The sequence below is a fragment of the Quercus suber genome, unplaced genomic scaffold, assembly GCF_002906115.3.
Source record: "Quercus suber isolate HL8 unplaced genomic scaffold, Cork oak 2.0 scaffold_458, whole genome shotgun sequence".
NCBI lineage: Eukaryota > Viridiplantae > Streptophyta > Magnoliopsida > Fagales > Fagaceae > Quercus > Quercus suber.
In genome coordinates, this window is record NW_027069909.1 from 231,552 (window position 1) to 247,488 (window position 15,937).

General features: G+C 34.3%; 1 protein-coding gene across 1 annotated transcript; it reads right to left on the bottom strand.

Annotated features, from left to right (window-relative positions):
• Positions 1-5,721: 5,721 nt before the first annotated feature.
• Positions 5,722-12,521, bottom strand: LOC111995784 (ubiquinol oxidase, mitochondrial). The gene is given in 6 exon segments (XM_065762437.1): positions 5,722-5,991; positions 8,241-8,476; positions 8,479-8,568; positions 8,571-8,727; positions 10,807-10,935; positions 12,036-12,521. Coding segments are annotated over 6 exon segments (1,017 nt in total). The 5' UTR covers positions 12,381-12,521; the 3' UTR covers positions 5,722-5,931.
• Positions 12,522-15,937: the final 3,416 nt, after the last annotated feature.

Here is a 15,937-nt window from a genome sequence, read left to right on the forward strand (position 1 = left end):
TTTGTTGAATATTATCTATAGAATTCAAGAATTCTGCCAAGATCAGCATGGTGCGCGCATGCACACGTTCAAAAGTACAATTCAGCGATTAAACTCGACATTCTAAACTTGAAATCAAAATTAACCTTGAGGATTGATGTTCGAGATGCTTACAAGTGTGCTCATATGATCAATCACTACTTCTAGTTCTGGGAACACCTCCTGCATATTATATATGTTAACACCAAAGACCTGTTTGCCTAAGATCCTACGTGATTATTAGGTAAACAACCGTATGCTCATTAAATTATGACAAAAATAAGGCTAAGATTGAATAAACTCATGACACAATAAGACAAACAGATTTGAAGAACCCTGCAGCACATCCTCTTTGGTTTCTAGGATATTCGATCGTTGTCATTTTTTGTGGTTGGTTGGGATGTGACCACCCAGGGCTCAAGCTCAAATCCAGCATCAACATTCTTTTCCTCCTTTGGGATACTTGAATGACTTGATAGCACACGGGAAATAAAAAATAGTCCGATTATCATAAACATTTAGGATTTAGCTATAGGTATGAGGCCCCTCTACGCTAAAGTGGAAATGAAATCATGAATTCAATCCAATACACGAGTATGTGAGTGTATTTTCCTAGAAATAAAAAATTAAAAAATAAAAATAAAAAAATAAAAAACCCTTTTAACAGCCAGAAAATAATGTAAAATTCAGAAAAATTGCCCAAAGACAGGAAATGATAGATTTAACTGATCATTGAGCAGCCATGGGACCAAAAATTGTAATCCGAGAGTAAATGCCTTCAGCCCTTCACTGATCCGTGTAATACTCTCTAAACAGATAGATAAATTGAATTCTCTCTCTCTCTCTCTCTCTCTCTCTCTCTCTATATATATATATATATATATGCTGAGAAGCCCTGTCATGGTACATATGAAGACATTTAACTTTTAAAGCATTCATTGAATTATGATAATAAGACGAATGCCGTACATATAAAGCAGAAGCAAATGAGAATGAATTTGAAGGCGCGTCTACTCACCACTTACAATTGTTTTAGTAAAAAACATGCCTTTCCCATCTTTTTTTTTTGAGAATGATGCCTTTCCCATCTTGATTGCAGACAGCTAACATGCTTCCATAAAAATAACTAACATATTTGATTAGGGGTGTCAAATAGGTAGATTTGAGTGAGTTTGAAATGTGTATAATTAAGTTGGATATATAAAACTCATTTACTCATTAAAACTCATTTAACTAATTTTTTCTAACATAAATCTAGCCCAACCAAATTATTATGGTTAAACCCCAACTCACCCAATTATTAAAATTACCAAAATGTCATTAAAGTGAAAACCTCAACACTTTCTTGAATCCCCTTTTTCACTCTCTCTAGTCTCAATTCTTAGGATTAAAAAATTCCACCTAAGTACATCCACATCAACAATTATACTAAAAATCCAAATAAAAAAATTCTTTTCTATTTTCTCTCACTTTCTTGGCAACCAAACAATGCAACAAATACAAAAAAATGCCATTTCAAGCTCAAAACTTTCCTGGGAAAAAGAAAAAACTTTTCTTTACATGCACATCCATTTCCCTCTCTGTCCTATGCATCACTTCCCTCTCAGCTTGCTACAAGTTCCACTAAGTCAACAGTGCTCAATCACAAACCCATTAGTCGGGTCCACATCAATCCTCGGAAACAACATGACCAACCTATCGGTCACATTAAACATCTCACTACACCTACTGTTCGAGCAAACAGAAAATTCAAAAAGACAGCAAAAAGAGTATACCAGCGGCAGCTGCTGCTCCGATCTTGGCGACTCCCGTGTCAGCTTCTGCCTCCGCCAATGCCGCCCAAGATTGGACCGTCGCCTCCTCCACCGATCATTGAGATGATAAGCCCGCACCTGCCTCCTCCAAAGGTTCTCTCTATTTCTTCAAAGATGAGATTTTTGAAACGTTTTTTTTCAAGTTTGAATTAAGCAAGCTTCATTTCTGTATATATTTTTGTGTTCTGTATTTTATTTCGTCTTTTTATGAGGTTTTGTGTAGAGAAGAATAGTGAAAGATCAGAGAGAGAGAAGTGTTTGGAGGCTGAGAAAATGAAGGAAAACGAATACTCTTAAATACTGAAAAAGTCAAAGAGAGAGAAAGCTAGAGAAAGAAGTGTTTGGAGGCTGAGAAAATGAAGGAAAATGAATAACCTTAAATGCTGAAAACGTCTGAGGTCTCTTTTTTTCTTTTCTTTTATTTTTTTTTTTTATGGGAATAGCTGAGTTTAATGAATTTGGGTAAATTGTTTTTGGGTTAAATGGGACTCATTAGGTTTTTAGTTAAAACCCAATAATCACTGGCTCTAATTGGGTTTATGCCCATTTGACCCAACTAATAATTGGATGGGTTTTGGTTCAATTAGGGTGGGTGGGTGAATTTGGGTGGGCAAATGAGTAGGGATGGACCCATGAGGGGGGCAAAGGGACCCCNGACCCATGAGGGGGCAAATACCCCCCCCAACTCCCGGGCCCAAACAAAAAAAATTTTAGCAGCTAAAATTTTCCCAAAAAAAAAAAAGAGAAAAGGCTTAGTTTTAGCTTGGGCCCCCCCCCCCCCCTTAGTTTTAGCTCGAGCCCCCCTCCCAAAATATGAACCCCTGGCCATCATCCGGCCAACCCATGACCCATGTAAATCTTAAAAATAAATAAATAAAATTAAAAAAATTAGAAAAAAAAAAATGCAGCTCTTAGCAGTCCAAAACCAACCAAACGAAACAGAGAAAGCAAAAAATAAAAAAAAAATAAATAGGGAAAGGAAAGTAAGTGAGACTTTGAGAGCTGAGAGGAGACAGAGAGATTAAGATAGAGAGGCGAGACAGCGAGACCCACCCCGTGACGCCCGCCTTCGCCCACGCCCACGCCGTGTCGCCGTGACGCTTCGAGACGAGACCATCTTGATCAGTTGATCTTGCGACCAAAGACACGCCGGCGAGACCCACGCAAGACCCACTTGCCGCCGCCCACTTCAAACCCACTTACTGCCGCTCCTCACAGGTATTTACTCTTATGAGTCTTATCTTTTCCTTCAAAACTTAATAAATATAAAATGTTTTATGATCTAAGAATCTAAGATTCACATAAATTGTGCTTGTGCCTTGTGGACTGGTGGTGTTTCATGTTTGTTTTTACTGATAAACTAACTGATGTTGTGATTGACTGATTGTGAATTGAATCTGTGCTACCTGTTGTTGTTTTTTTTTTTTTTTTTTTTTTTTTTTTTTTTTTTTTTTTTTTTTTTTGGCTTTTGTGACTCTGTAACTCTGTGTTTGTGACTCTCTATATAGATAAGAAAGATAGAAAGAGAGAGCAGAGTTTGTAGTTATAGAAATTAGTTTTTTCTTTGTTGACTGGTAGTTTGGCATAATAGGGACAAGTGGAGTTGGGCAACGGACAAAAGGTAAAGTTAAAGTCTTTAACTTTACCTTCTTCTTTTTCTTCTTTTTTCCTGTAAGGTCAATTAGTGTCGATAGCGGCCAGTGGGATTCATTGGGTTAGTGGGTTAATGTTAGAAAGAGGGAGACAACACAAAGACATAAATAAAGGCAGACCAAAGACAAAAAGAAAAAAAAATCATATAATATAAAAAATTGTCACACAAATTTAAGAAAATAATAGTGATTCTTATTTTGTTTGTAGATCATGAAAAAATCAATTACAATACTTGATTTTTTCAAAAAAAAAATGTTCAGCTTCAAATTCTTCCGAAGTCAACGTAGAATTGCCAACAATTAATGTTGCTATTCCAATTCTAGAAAATGTGGATGTTCCAATTCCGGAAAATGTGGATATTCCAATCTCTCAAACACAATTTCAAAGAATTGGATGCGTATTCGAAATTTTTTTTTTTTTTCGCTTATCTCCAGCCCCCCAAACTTAAAATCTTGCATCCATCCCTGCAAATTAGTTTGGGCTTACTTTGCTACTCTTATGCTTGATAACCACAACAAAAACATGCAATTACAAATCACCATTATAGAGAAGCTGTCATTAAAGCCAACCAAATTGGATTTAAAATCCACATACCAAATATTCCATCCTCTCAAACTCGTCAGACAAAACAATACATGCTCCTATAGACACAAAAGTCCTCACCATAAGCAATTCAAGATTATATATGTCTGAACATTTATCTATTTGAATCTTCACAAAATACATCTTAATGATAATCAAGAGGGGCGGGTGCCTCTCTCAATTCCTTTCCCTGAAATTGAATGTCCTGCAGAGAAAGTACAGTCATAACCCAATAACAAAAAGTAGACGAAAGATAAGTATCAGGATTATTTTTCAATAAAATAAGGACATACTTGATATATTATATTAGACACTTCCAAGAATAACAAAAACATAGAACAAATAAATTTTACCGAGACGAAAAACCTACCCGTAAGACCCACCTCTACCCTTTCACAGTGAGACATTCAATGCAGTTAAGCTAAGTCATTCTTCCATCAAAGCTATCCATAGGTTAAATTGAGTTTGCTTTTAGTCAAACCTAACTCAAGAAATTTACAATATTCCATATCTCTTTTCTATTTACCTGTCTTTTTCGAAACAAAGATGGAACATTATAAAATCACAAAAAGAAAAATAAAAGATGTAATCAAACAAACTCCCGTTGTGTTCTACACAAAATCTAGGAGATACTAAAGAGACAAAATTAGTAAGTTATTTGACAACTGAAATTTAAAATGAAACACAAAGAAGAAACAGCTTCTTCTTCTTCTTTTTTGCCTCATTTGGGCTGCCTTCCTATCCCCTTAGTACAGAGTAATTGCTGAGAGACCTAAATTGGAAGAGGGTCGGCAAATTTCCTAACTCAAATGTTAACATACGTCTCTTTATGTTTTATTCCCCTTCATCTTCACCTTTTACTTATCAAAAAAAAAAAATGTTAACATACTGATCAATTGTCTGCTGACCCAGCGTTTAGGTTACGTTGAATTTTTTTTATCGGTAATTTACACATGCACTCAGCAGCTCAGCCTCGCCCTCCACCCACACTTGTAAGCCATAGAGAGTCTAGTCTGTCTTTGTAACCAATACAGTACTAAATACCAAAGCAGATGATGTCCAATCAAACACTGTTTTCAATGCTATTAAGTTAAATCATAATTGTATTTTCAGAAAGAAAGTAGGCAAAGCCTTCAAAAGAAAAAAGTAGGTAAAAATATGCAGAGAAAATCATAAACAATTGTAGATAAAATTTGTAAAACTAACTGTTAGAGCATTCGCACCAGTCAATGGAAAATCATGTAAAATAGAAAAAAAAGTTGTTTTTACCCATTTTGGCTCAAAACTACACTGCATCACTCTTTCTAAAAATGTCTAAAACTGTGTATATCTATACACGAGCTACAGTAACCGTGTAAATTTACACGGTTACTGTAGCTCGTGTATTGATTATTTTATTAATTTTTTTCGCTCCTTTTTTCTCTCTCTTCTCCGTGCTCAAGATCCTCAGTAACTACACCACTTCTCATCTTCTTCTTTTTTCTCAGATACACACAAACACACTCACACACAAACACATCCACACACAGCTCTGATCAACACAGAGATTCACTTGCTCAAAAAAAAAAAAAAACCCCCCACTTAAAATCTTGCGTCTATCCCTGCAAATGAGTTTGGGCTTACTTTGCCAGTCCTATGCTTGATAGCCACAACAAAAACATGCAATTACAAATCACCATTATAGAGAAGCTGTTATTAGAGCCAACCAAATTGGATTTAAAATCCACATACCAAATATTCCATCCTCTCAAACTCCTCTGACAAAACAATACATGCTCCTATAGACACAAAAGTACTCACCATAAGCAATTCAAGATTATATATGTCTGAACATTTATCAATTTGAATCTTCACAAAATACATCTTAATGATAATCAAGAGGGGCTGGTGCCTCTCTCAATTCCTTTCCCTGAAATTGAATGTCCTGCAGAGAAAGTACAGTCATAACCCAATAACAAAAAGTAGACGAAAGATAAGTATCAGGATTATTTTTCAATAAAATAAGGACATACTCGATATATTATATTAGACACTTCCAAGAAATAAGAATAACAAAAACATAGAACAAATAAATTTTACCGAGACGAAAAACCTACCCGTAAGACCCACCTCTACCCTTTCATAGTGAGACATTCAATGCAGTTAAGCTAAGTCATTCTTCCATCAAAGCTATCCATAGGTTAAATTGAGTTTGCTTTTAGTAAAACCTAACTCAAGAAATTTACAATATTCCATATCTCTTTTCTATTTACCTGTCTTTTTCGAAGCAAAGATGGAACATTATAAAATCAAAAAAATAAAAATAAAAGATGTAATCAAACAAACTCCCGTTGTGTTCTACACAAAATCTAGGAGATACTAAAGAGACAAAATTAGTAAGTTATTTGACAACTGAAATTTAAAATGAAACACAAAGAAGAAACAGCTTCTTCTTCTTTTTTTGCCTCATTTGGGCTGCCTTCCTATCCCCTTAGTACAGAGTAATTGCTGAGAGACCTAAATTGGAAGACGTCAGCAAATTTCCTAACTCAAATGTTAACATATGTCTCTTTATGTTTTATTCCCCTTCATCCTCACCTTTTACTTATCAAAAAAAAATGTTAACATACTGATCAATTGTCTGCTGACCCAGCGCTTGGGTTACGTTGAATTTTTTTTTTTTATTAGTAATTTACACATGCACTCACCAGCTCAGCCTCCACCCACACTTGTGAGCCATAGAGAGTCTAGTCTGTCTTCGTAACCAATACAGTACTAAATACCAAAGCACATGATGTCCAATCAAACATAGTTTTCAATGCTATTAAGTTAAATCATAATTGTATTTTCAGAAAAAAGTAGGCAAAGCCTTCAAATGAAAAAAGTAGGTAAAAATATGCAGATAAAATCAAAAACAATTGTAGATAAAATTTGTAAAACTAACTTTTAACTAAACAAAAAAGGCATTTATTATCAAGTCTTTATATGTTCTATGGAAAAGATCCAGTAAAAGGAGGAAACTGATACTGTTTAGACACTATAAAACGATGACTGTAATGACGGAATTCTCCTATTTGTGAAGTACAGAATTTCATAATACCCCATCAGCTAGCCTACGTGACCAAAGTCACCATCCCAAGTAAAGAGAGGAAGCTGTTTCATGCAATACAAAGGGTTGTTACACCATGAACATGATATCCCTACAAATTTCATTAAAAAAATCTCCCCCATTGGATTACCAACCTTAGAAAAAGTCTTTAACACCAAAATGAGTTAGCATCCAGGTCATTGAAAAATAAAATTTTATTTAAAAATGGCAGGCTAAAGTTATGAAACAAGATGCTATGAATTGAAACGTGCAATTGGAAAACCAGTGACAAAACTCAAATTCTAAGCCAATATAAGATGGGAAAGAAATAAATAAAACAGATAAAAAAGTGGATCCCAATTAAAAATGAATTCACTTCACCAAGAATTCTTAAAGAAACCCATTTTCTTCTATGCAAAACAAGATGCCAGAAATTGGGAAGATATTTTAGGAAGTGCATCTATATGTTCACAAGATATAAAGATGCATAACACATGGAAAAACAGTTTGAGTTTTTTTTTTTTTTTTTAAACCTCCATACATAGTTGGTGCAAAATATCTGTTTTCAAATTAATTCTTTTAATAATATGACTCTGTGACTAAATCTAGATTTAAAAACTGGGAAATTTCAAAATAATTTTTTTTTCAAAGTTTAATTAAAAATATGGGAGAGGGGAAAAATTTTAATGAGCTTTAGAATAAGTTTTTTTTTAATTTATTAAAGTTCAATTTAATAATTTTTTATTAAGATGCAGTGCATGCGTAGCATTTCCGTCCATTATATTACCAGAAAGCTAACAGAAGGGTTGATTATACAATTATCAAAGTACAAGGGGTCTATTTGATTTTAACCAAAGTTCAGGGGATGCTTTAAAAATTTTCCCATGCAAAATCTCTTATTTGTCATATTATCTCTGGATCAGCAACAGATTTTAAAAAATCTTATGTACCATGCAAGTTATATGTCTATATAGAGTGCAGAATAAAACATAATGACATATTTAGGAGACCAGATACATTCGGAAATTTATTCATAAAAAATGTGAAGAAGCAAATTCGTGAAAAAAATATAGAGCATGATCATGGGAAAGGAAAGTAATACTCACAGCAGCAAAATGGTTAACATCCCGATGGTGAGCTTCATCAGCACGAATTACAATTATAACATCCTTAAGGGTTGCATCCTTGGGTAGCTTCCAGTAGTCTATTGCAATAGCAGGAGCCGGAACATTTTCAATTGCACCACTATCAATTTCCTTCAAATACTCTGTGTATGAGTATACTGCTTCCTCCTCCAGGTAACCAACAACTCTATGGGCCAGTTTGGGGGAGAGAAGATATAAACAAAGAAGCCATTGAAGAAGACTCCCTGCACGGTGAGAACCAGAAGTCTTTCATACCACTTGGGCTGTACAAGTTCCACCATGGTCATCAGTGCATCCTCTCATTCTCTGCTTCTTCAAGCAGGGCTTTGATCCAACCACCACTTTGCTGGAACTTGCGGAGAGACCTTAGGTGCAGCAGCATTCCTCCTACCATACCAGGAACAGCTGCCACTGTTTCCAGCATCATTGCATGACAACCATACCGTTTCTGCAAGATATTTTACAAAATGAAACTCGTAAACATATGCTTTGGCAGCAATATCGAGAAGCAGACACAATGGTTGCTAAAACATGCTGTCCCCAGAGAAGAACAATTCAAGTTTTATAGTTTGGTACATCCACTGAAAAGAAGGGATAACTAACATACAATTTCAATGAATAGAACTTGAATCTAGGAACAAAATAGTTATGTTCTACTCAAAAAATTATCAAGAGATCTTCCCTACACATTAAAGGAGGTCACTTATCTTCATCTCATTGCATCTACATCAGTAAGTTAAACCGTACAAAGCGCATGCACACACGCAACCCAAAAAAAAAAAAAAACTTTGTGTGCACCTTATTTGTCTTTACATAGGAAGTCACATTGGCTGCCACTCAGGCCACATAGTGTTTAATTATTATATGAAAATCATAATTATTATATAAATCAAACATATTATAGTATTTCTATTTCAACTACACCAACAATTTTCCATTCATAGAGTGATCCATTCTTCTTCAGTATAACTAACTTCCCCACTTTTCCATCTCACATATTTGTCTCAAATTGTTATTAGAGAAACATTAATAATTCCTAAAATGTATTTTTATTCAACAGGCATAAGTATGTAGTTCTAGTGCTTTATATTATTAATAATCAATAACTGGCTTGTACACTCTGTATGACTAAGTAATTCAAATTACATTTCCTGTTTTGCACAGTAATTTCTATTGGTATGTATGACACTTAACTCAATCCGACTTACAGAAAAATTTAATTAGCTTCTGTGCAGATATAAGTCAGTGGTGAAGACAAGGCTCTCCCTAAGAGCAGGCTAAAACATATGCAACCATTTTAAAATTGATCTTTAGTGGTCCGCCTATCAATACAATATTCATGATAACAACACCACATCTTAAGCTTGTTGAGAAGGTGAGCCCAACATGCATTATTCCTATCAACATTCATTAAAGTTTGGAAAGAATGTGATCATCTTAATGAAGAATACTGTGTAAAATTAGAGAGCAAAGATCCAATTGACTATTAAAGGAGGACACTGGTGTGGACATCTGCAAAAGATGTTTTACCAATTTCATAAATTTAATTAAGCTCCCTCGGTATCAGTACTTCAAAAGTGTTCAACTATATATTTCGAAAGATCTTGAGAAAAATGGGGCCCAAAGACAGCAAAAACAAACGGTATAACAGAACAAGTCAAAATCACAAGGGGGTGGGGAAATTAAGAAATGAAAATGAAACTAGTACCATCTTGCTAAAAGGACAAGGCAGAGGAAAGCATAAAAATGTTGTCAAACATTCTTCCTGAATTATGCAAAAGCAAAATAGAAATCAAAGATATCATAGAAATTATCAAAAAAAAATTCAATTATAAGAAGAGTCCAATAAATTTATGATGATGTTAAAAATACATCTTGCTTCAAATGGACTTCAAACATTGACCCAATAAAATTAATCATGAACGGACAAAATTGCAAAATAGCAACAAATTAATCTTCCATGGTTGCATGGATAAGGCTCATAAACAGGATATAAAAGTAACTAAAAGAAATTCTAAACGAAGTGAGAAACTACTAAAACCAAATAGAAAAAAGCTCTCAAACATAAAATAAGAGTCATGGGCCAACAACATTATATAGACTATTCCAGAAATTTTGAAAATTACCAAATAACCTCACTTTGAAACATAATTAAAAGTGAACTACCAACTTTCTAAGTAGATAAACTTGATACTGAGACTCAATAACAAAAGTAGTCTATGGGCGGTGCCAGAGAGTCCTCACACCAAAACTAGACCACTATTCTTAAGTCTTCTTGCTATTTGATCTTATTTTTCCTTGAACTCTGTTGACTACATCACTATCACTACAAAATACTTCCAACAGAGCATTCCTTAGTTCGCAAAATTTGGATTCTGCCTAAGAGAAGAGTCTTTTACACTCTAGGAAATACACGGCCAGTGTTAAAAATATTTCACTAGGAAAAAAGAATTAAAAGCAAAACACGAGTAAAAGTTAAGTATGCTTTTTGATGAATACAATACAACACACAACAAAGGTGACTTACCTTAAAAAACCAATCCGTTGGAATTCTAAGAAGTTTCACGGTCCTGAACGCAACTTTATCCAAAAACTTCTTTGGCACATGATGCTTTGTCAAGTCTATTGACAAGTCTGCCTCATAAGAGTCCCATGGCTACGTCAGAAAATAAAATCAGTCAATAGAGACTAGTATGTACACTTAATAAAAAAATTTCTTGAAGTTCCGTGTAATATAAACTCACAAGAGAATAGAATAATACGTAATGTGGTCGACAAGTAAATTTTTTGTTTTCGCGTGGAAAGAATGGAACAACAAAATATAGAACACATCTCCAAATTAAATGTCGCAATAACATTCGGGAAAATGCCACGTATATTGGTTACTGAAATTGTTGCATTATCAAACTTAATAGATGGTTTTATAAATGTATCTAAAATACTTGTCATTTTTGTAGATTGAGTCTTCAGATCACTTTGACTAAATGAGTAAATCCTAATCTGCAGCTGAAAATTATCTCACTGAAGAAATGCTGAAAAGAGAGGGTTAGAAGAGTGTACACATATCAAAATAAACAAGTATCTACGTCAATCAATGAATTGAAGACTCAAAATGCTACCTTTTTTCTTTTCCTTTTTTAAAGAGTTTTAACCTATGACGTCGCTTCTAAAACTTACGTCATTTTATATCAAACCAAGCTACCAATTAATTTTTACTATAGGCGGAGATTGAACACCAGATTTCTTATTCAATTATTAAAAATTTTACTAGTTGAGTTAGCTAGAACTATCAAAATGCTACCACGCTTGAATAAGAAGGCTGGTCTAAAATTGATATAACTAACCATGACCGGTTCTTCCACTAAATTTCAGCACTATTCCTATCCACTTAAAACAACACATGGTAGATTTTCCTTTTTAAAAAAAAGTTGTAAAATCTGAAAGATCTCTTAAGAAAGACAACAATCAACAATCCATTTTAAGATTTACAATAAATTTAAAAAAAAAAATTAAAAAAAAGGTGTGTAGAACTGTTGTAGAATAGTGAAATTCTGTTAGATAATATGTATCCCAAAACAAGAACAAAAAATGTAAAAAACGACAGCATAATAGGCAACAAAATCCAGAACAGTAACCTCTATAATCAATAACAACGGTTAAAAGTTGCAGTCAAAACAACAACAACAACAACAAAAAGGCAATTACTCACAAAAAAATTCATTCACCAAAAGAAAAAGAGAGAAAAGTTATTATCACCATGAAAGAATTCCAAGGCCAATCGGTACCATCCGGTCTCTTGATACTAGGCCTAGACAGCCCCCAATAGCTATTCACCGTTCCTTTCTCCTCATCACCATTCTTCTTCATCTCTTCTTCCTTGATCGCTTCCACTCCTCCTCCATTAACAACCTCTTTGCTCTTCTCCGCCACCGAGCTCATCATTCTACTCCTCCAGTAGTAGTACTGTTGACTCTGCTGCTTATTCATCATCACTCCCTGCATGCTACCAGGCCTCGCCATCATCTCAGTCGTCAACATGTAACCGCCGCCGCCGCGGCTGCTCAGCCCCCTCGCCAGACTCCCCGCCACAAACCGCATCATCTCTTTTGTTTCCTCAGAGTTCGGAGAGATGTCTGAGCGGTTTTGTTTATGTATGAGAGAAAAAAAAGAGAGAGAAAGAGACTCGGGGTTTGTGTACTGTGCTTCGCGTTGTATGGGTTTTGGTTTGGCTTGTTTGTTTTGGGCGGCAAAGCATTGGACGGTTTAGATGAGTTTAGATAATTAGATTAAAGGCGATATCATATAAATTGTATGGTCGAATCTGAGTGGAGTGTGACGGTTGCTTTTGGAAAACCGGATTATCTGCGGCTGATTTTTTTGTTTCTATTTCTGTTACCTACCCTCCACTCTCACTAATTTCTTTGTTTCGAAAATATTCACACCACCTATGAAGGGTCCTCTTTATTCTATCCATCTTTTTTTTCTTCTTTTTTCATATTTTACACTTCTATTTTTTTTATTTTTTTAATCATGTATAGACTATTATAAAAAATCTTGTAAGTCAATTAGTATCTCTTGAGATTTTCAATAAACATATTTAGGGTTTAAAAAAATAATGTATAGTCTCTCGGATCATTTTAAAATTTTAAATGATATGATAGTCTATGCACTTATAAATTTATAAAATTTGATTTGAATCAAGAAATCAAACAAAACTTCAAATTGAGGGGATCAATTTACCCCCATTGAGGTAGGTACAACAAAATTAAATTAGTTGATAGTTTCTCGAAAATCAGTAGGCTGAAAATCTCGAGCATTAATGATCTGAAAGCTGTTGATGAATTCTGAAAAAGGAAACAAGAAAATCAGAGGAAACCGGTGGAGGCTGGTCAAGAAACCTCCGATGGTTAAGTTAGTATTTTTTTATAATTCCAAGTATAATGGAAAAAATGTCTGAATACATTTACCTTCTCGTAGAATGCTTATATAGTGTGTATAAAGCAGTTATCTCTTTTTTGTAACTTCCCCCATTGTTGCGAAGTCCGGAAAACTTGGAAATAACTCCCATAACTGTCATGGAAGTTATATTATTTGGCTTTATTTTCTCTAACCGTTGTTGGCAACGGTTCATAGTAATGAACCATAATTTCTCATCCAGGACAAGCTTGCTCAGGACGTGCTCTCCCAGGATGAGATTGACTAGAACATTCTACCAGGACGATATCGCCCTGGACAAGTATTTTAGGAGGCATGCTCTGGATCAGGACGAGCCTCATGGACAAATCTGAAGTAGTTCTATGGCCCCATCATTAGTTAATGACAAATTTTCAAGAAATAACATTGTTTTTCAAATTATCAAAATATTTGACATTCCTCCCCATATTTCACTCTAACATGAACAAATAATTGATATTTCACCTTAAAATAATAAAAAAAAGTGGAATGTTATTATTTTGATCATTTAGAAACACAATATCAACTTCTAAGAGTTGGATATATTGTCCATTTGAAAATTGCGTATTTCCAGTAGTTTGTTTGCATAATGTGAAACAAAAAACAAAAGATTAGTTTATTTTCAAAAAACTCAAAATTATATTACTTTGCGATGAAAAGTAGTGTGAGACTCGCAAACAAAAACAATACATAAAACAAACAAAAAAAAACTAGCTTATAAACGTGATCCAAACTCCTAAATAATAAGATTGTGGTTCAAGACCCCAATGCTGAGGTGTAAGTAAATTTAGGTCATACTTCTAACCATAATTACAAACGAAAAAATAAATAAATCACTCGGATATAAATAACTTATTTTTAGGATAAAAACCTCAAACTTTTATGAAAATTTTGTTATAACCAGCAAAAAGAACATCACGAAATTGTGTATGAACAACCTCCATTTATACCAAATAATCACTAACATGCTCTACATATTTAACTAGGTTATGAGTTACAAAATTGTATAAACTCTCTAATGATTGAATAAAATATTGGAATTCAATCATCATCTATACCAAAAACTGATTGATATTTTAATCTAATAATAAAAAACTATCATTAAGAGTCAACGTCATACGTTAAAACTATCTAAAATAATAAAATAAATAAATAAATTGCCTGAGAAAATAATTGCAGAAGAAAACAGGTAATTTATCCAACTGATTGAGTATGTGGGACCCAATCGTTTCCTGCAGGCTCCACTAGGGCAAATGATTGAGTTGTATAGGACGAAGAATGCTTTGGGCTGTAGACTAGTAGAGCTGCTATAAAAATACTCTGAGAGAAATTCTCGGTGAGCAACCGACAAAGGTATTCGCAATGGACGAGTATACCGTTGTCTTCTCTCGGAAATTACAACTCTACTCTCATTTTCATTCCTACTTGCATTGGTAGGAGGAGTTGTCGAGGTCAAGACCGGTAAAGTGCAAATTACAGTGCTGACTGTTACGCGGCAGGTTAACCATGCCACACGTGTTACTAAAAAAGCAGTTGCCAGGAAATTAATCGCACAGGCTACCAAAGTTGACTGAAGGGCTTTGGAAGGACTTAGAGCACCCACATTTTCATTCCAACTTGATAGGAGGAGTTGTCGAGGTCAAGACCGGTAAAGTGCAACTTACAGTGCTGATTGTTACGCGGCAGGCTAACCATGCCACACGTGTTACTAAAAAAGCAGTTGCCAGGAAATTAATCGCACAGGCTACCAAAGTTGACTGAAGGGATTTGAAATGACTTAGGGTCCATTTGGATACAGTTAAAATTTAAAAATTGAAAACTGAAAATATTATAGTAAAATAATTTTTAAATGTGTAAATAGTACTGTAAGACCCATTTTGAATGAAAAAGTTATTAAAAAGTGAAATTTGTGGGTCTATAAACAGTCAAATTTGTGTTGAAAAGTCAAATATTGCGGCTACTGTTCAATAAACAGTAACTGCAATAGTAATGAACAGTACACAAAAGCCGTGGGAAAGTTGAAAAGTATAAAAAAAAAAAAAAAAACGCAAACAGGGGGTACTTGCCCCCCCTGAACTTTCACATGTTTTGACCCCCCCACCCCTCTCCTACACAAAAGAAAAAAAAAATCCCTATTAAGTGAATTCACGTTACTTTTTTCAACTTTTCTAGTAGTAGTAGACTTCTACTCTTAGTACAATTCTATATATAAAATTAATGAATCACACTTAGTAAACTTGATGGACTAGACAAAGCCACTTGTAGAATTTTTTTATGTGTCAAGTTTTTTTCTTGGATAGCCAACTTGAGACATACATCCATGACATGCAGTCCACTAAAGAGTTTTCAGCAGTTAAAAGAATTGGATAGCTTGCTAAAAAGATGGTAAAAATGAAAAAGAATGTTTCATATCCATTGGTTTACTCATTAGTGACTTTGACATTGATTTTACCAGTTACAATAGCTACTGTTGAAAGAGCTTTTTCAGTAATGAACATAATTAAAAATCAATTTACGCAATCGAATAGGAGATCAGTGATGAATGATTGCTTAGTCACATATATTGAGAAAGATATATTTAAGACTATTGAGTGTGAATAAATCATGCAGCGGTTTCAAAATATAAAAAATCGCCAAGGGCAATTGAGTAAAATAAGCTAGATGTGAAAAAATAAATTTAAGTTTACATTTTATGTTAGATTCTG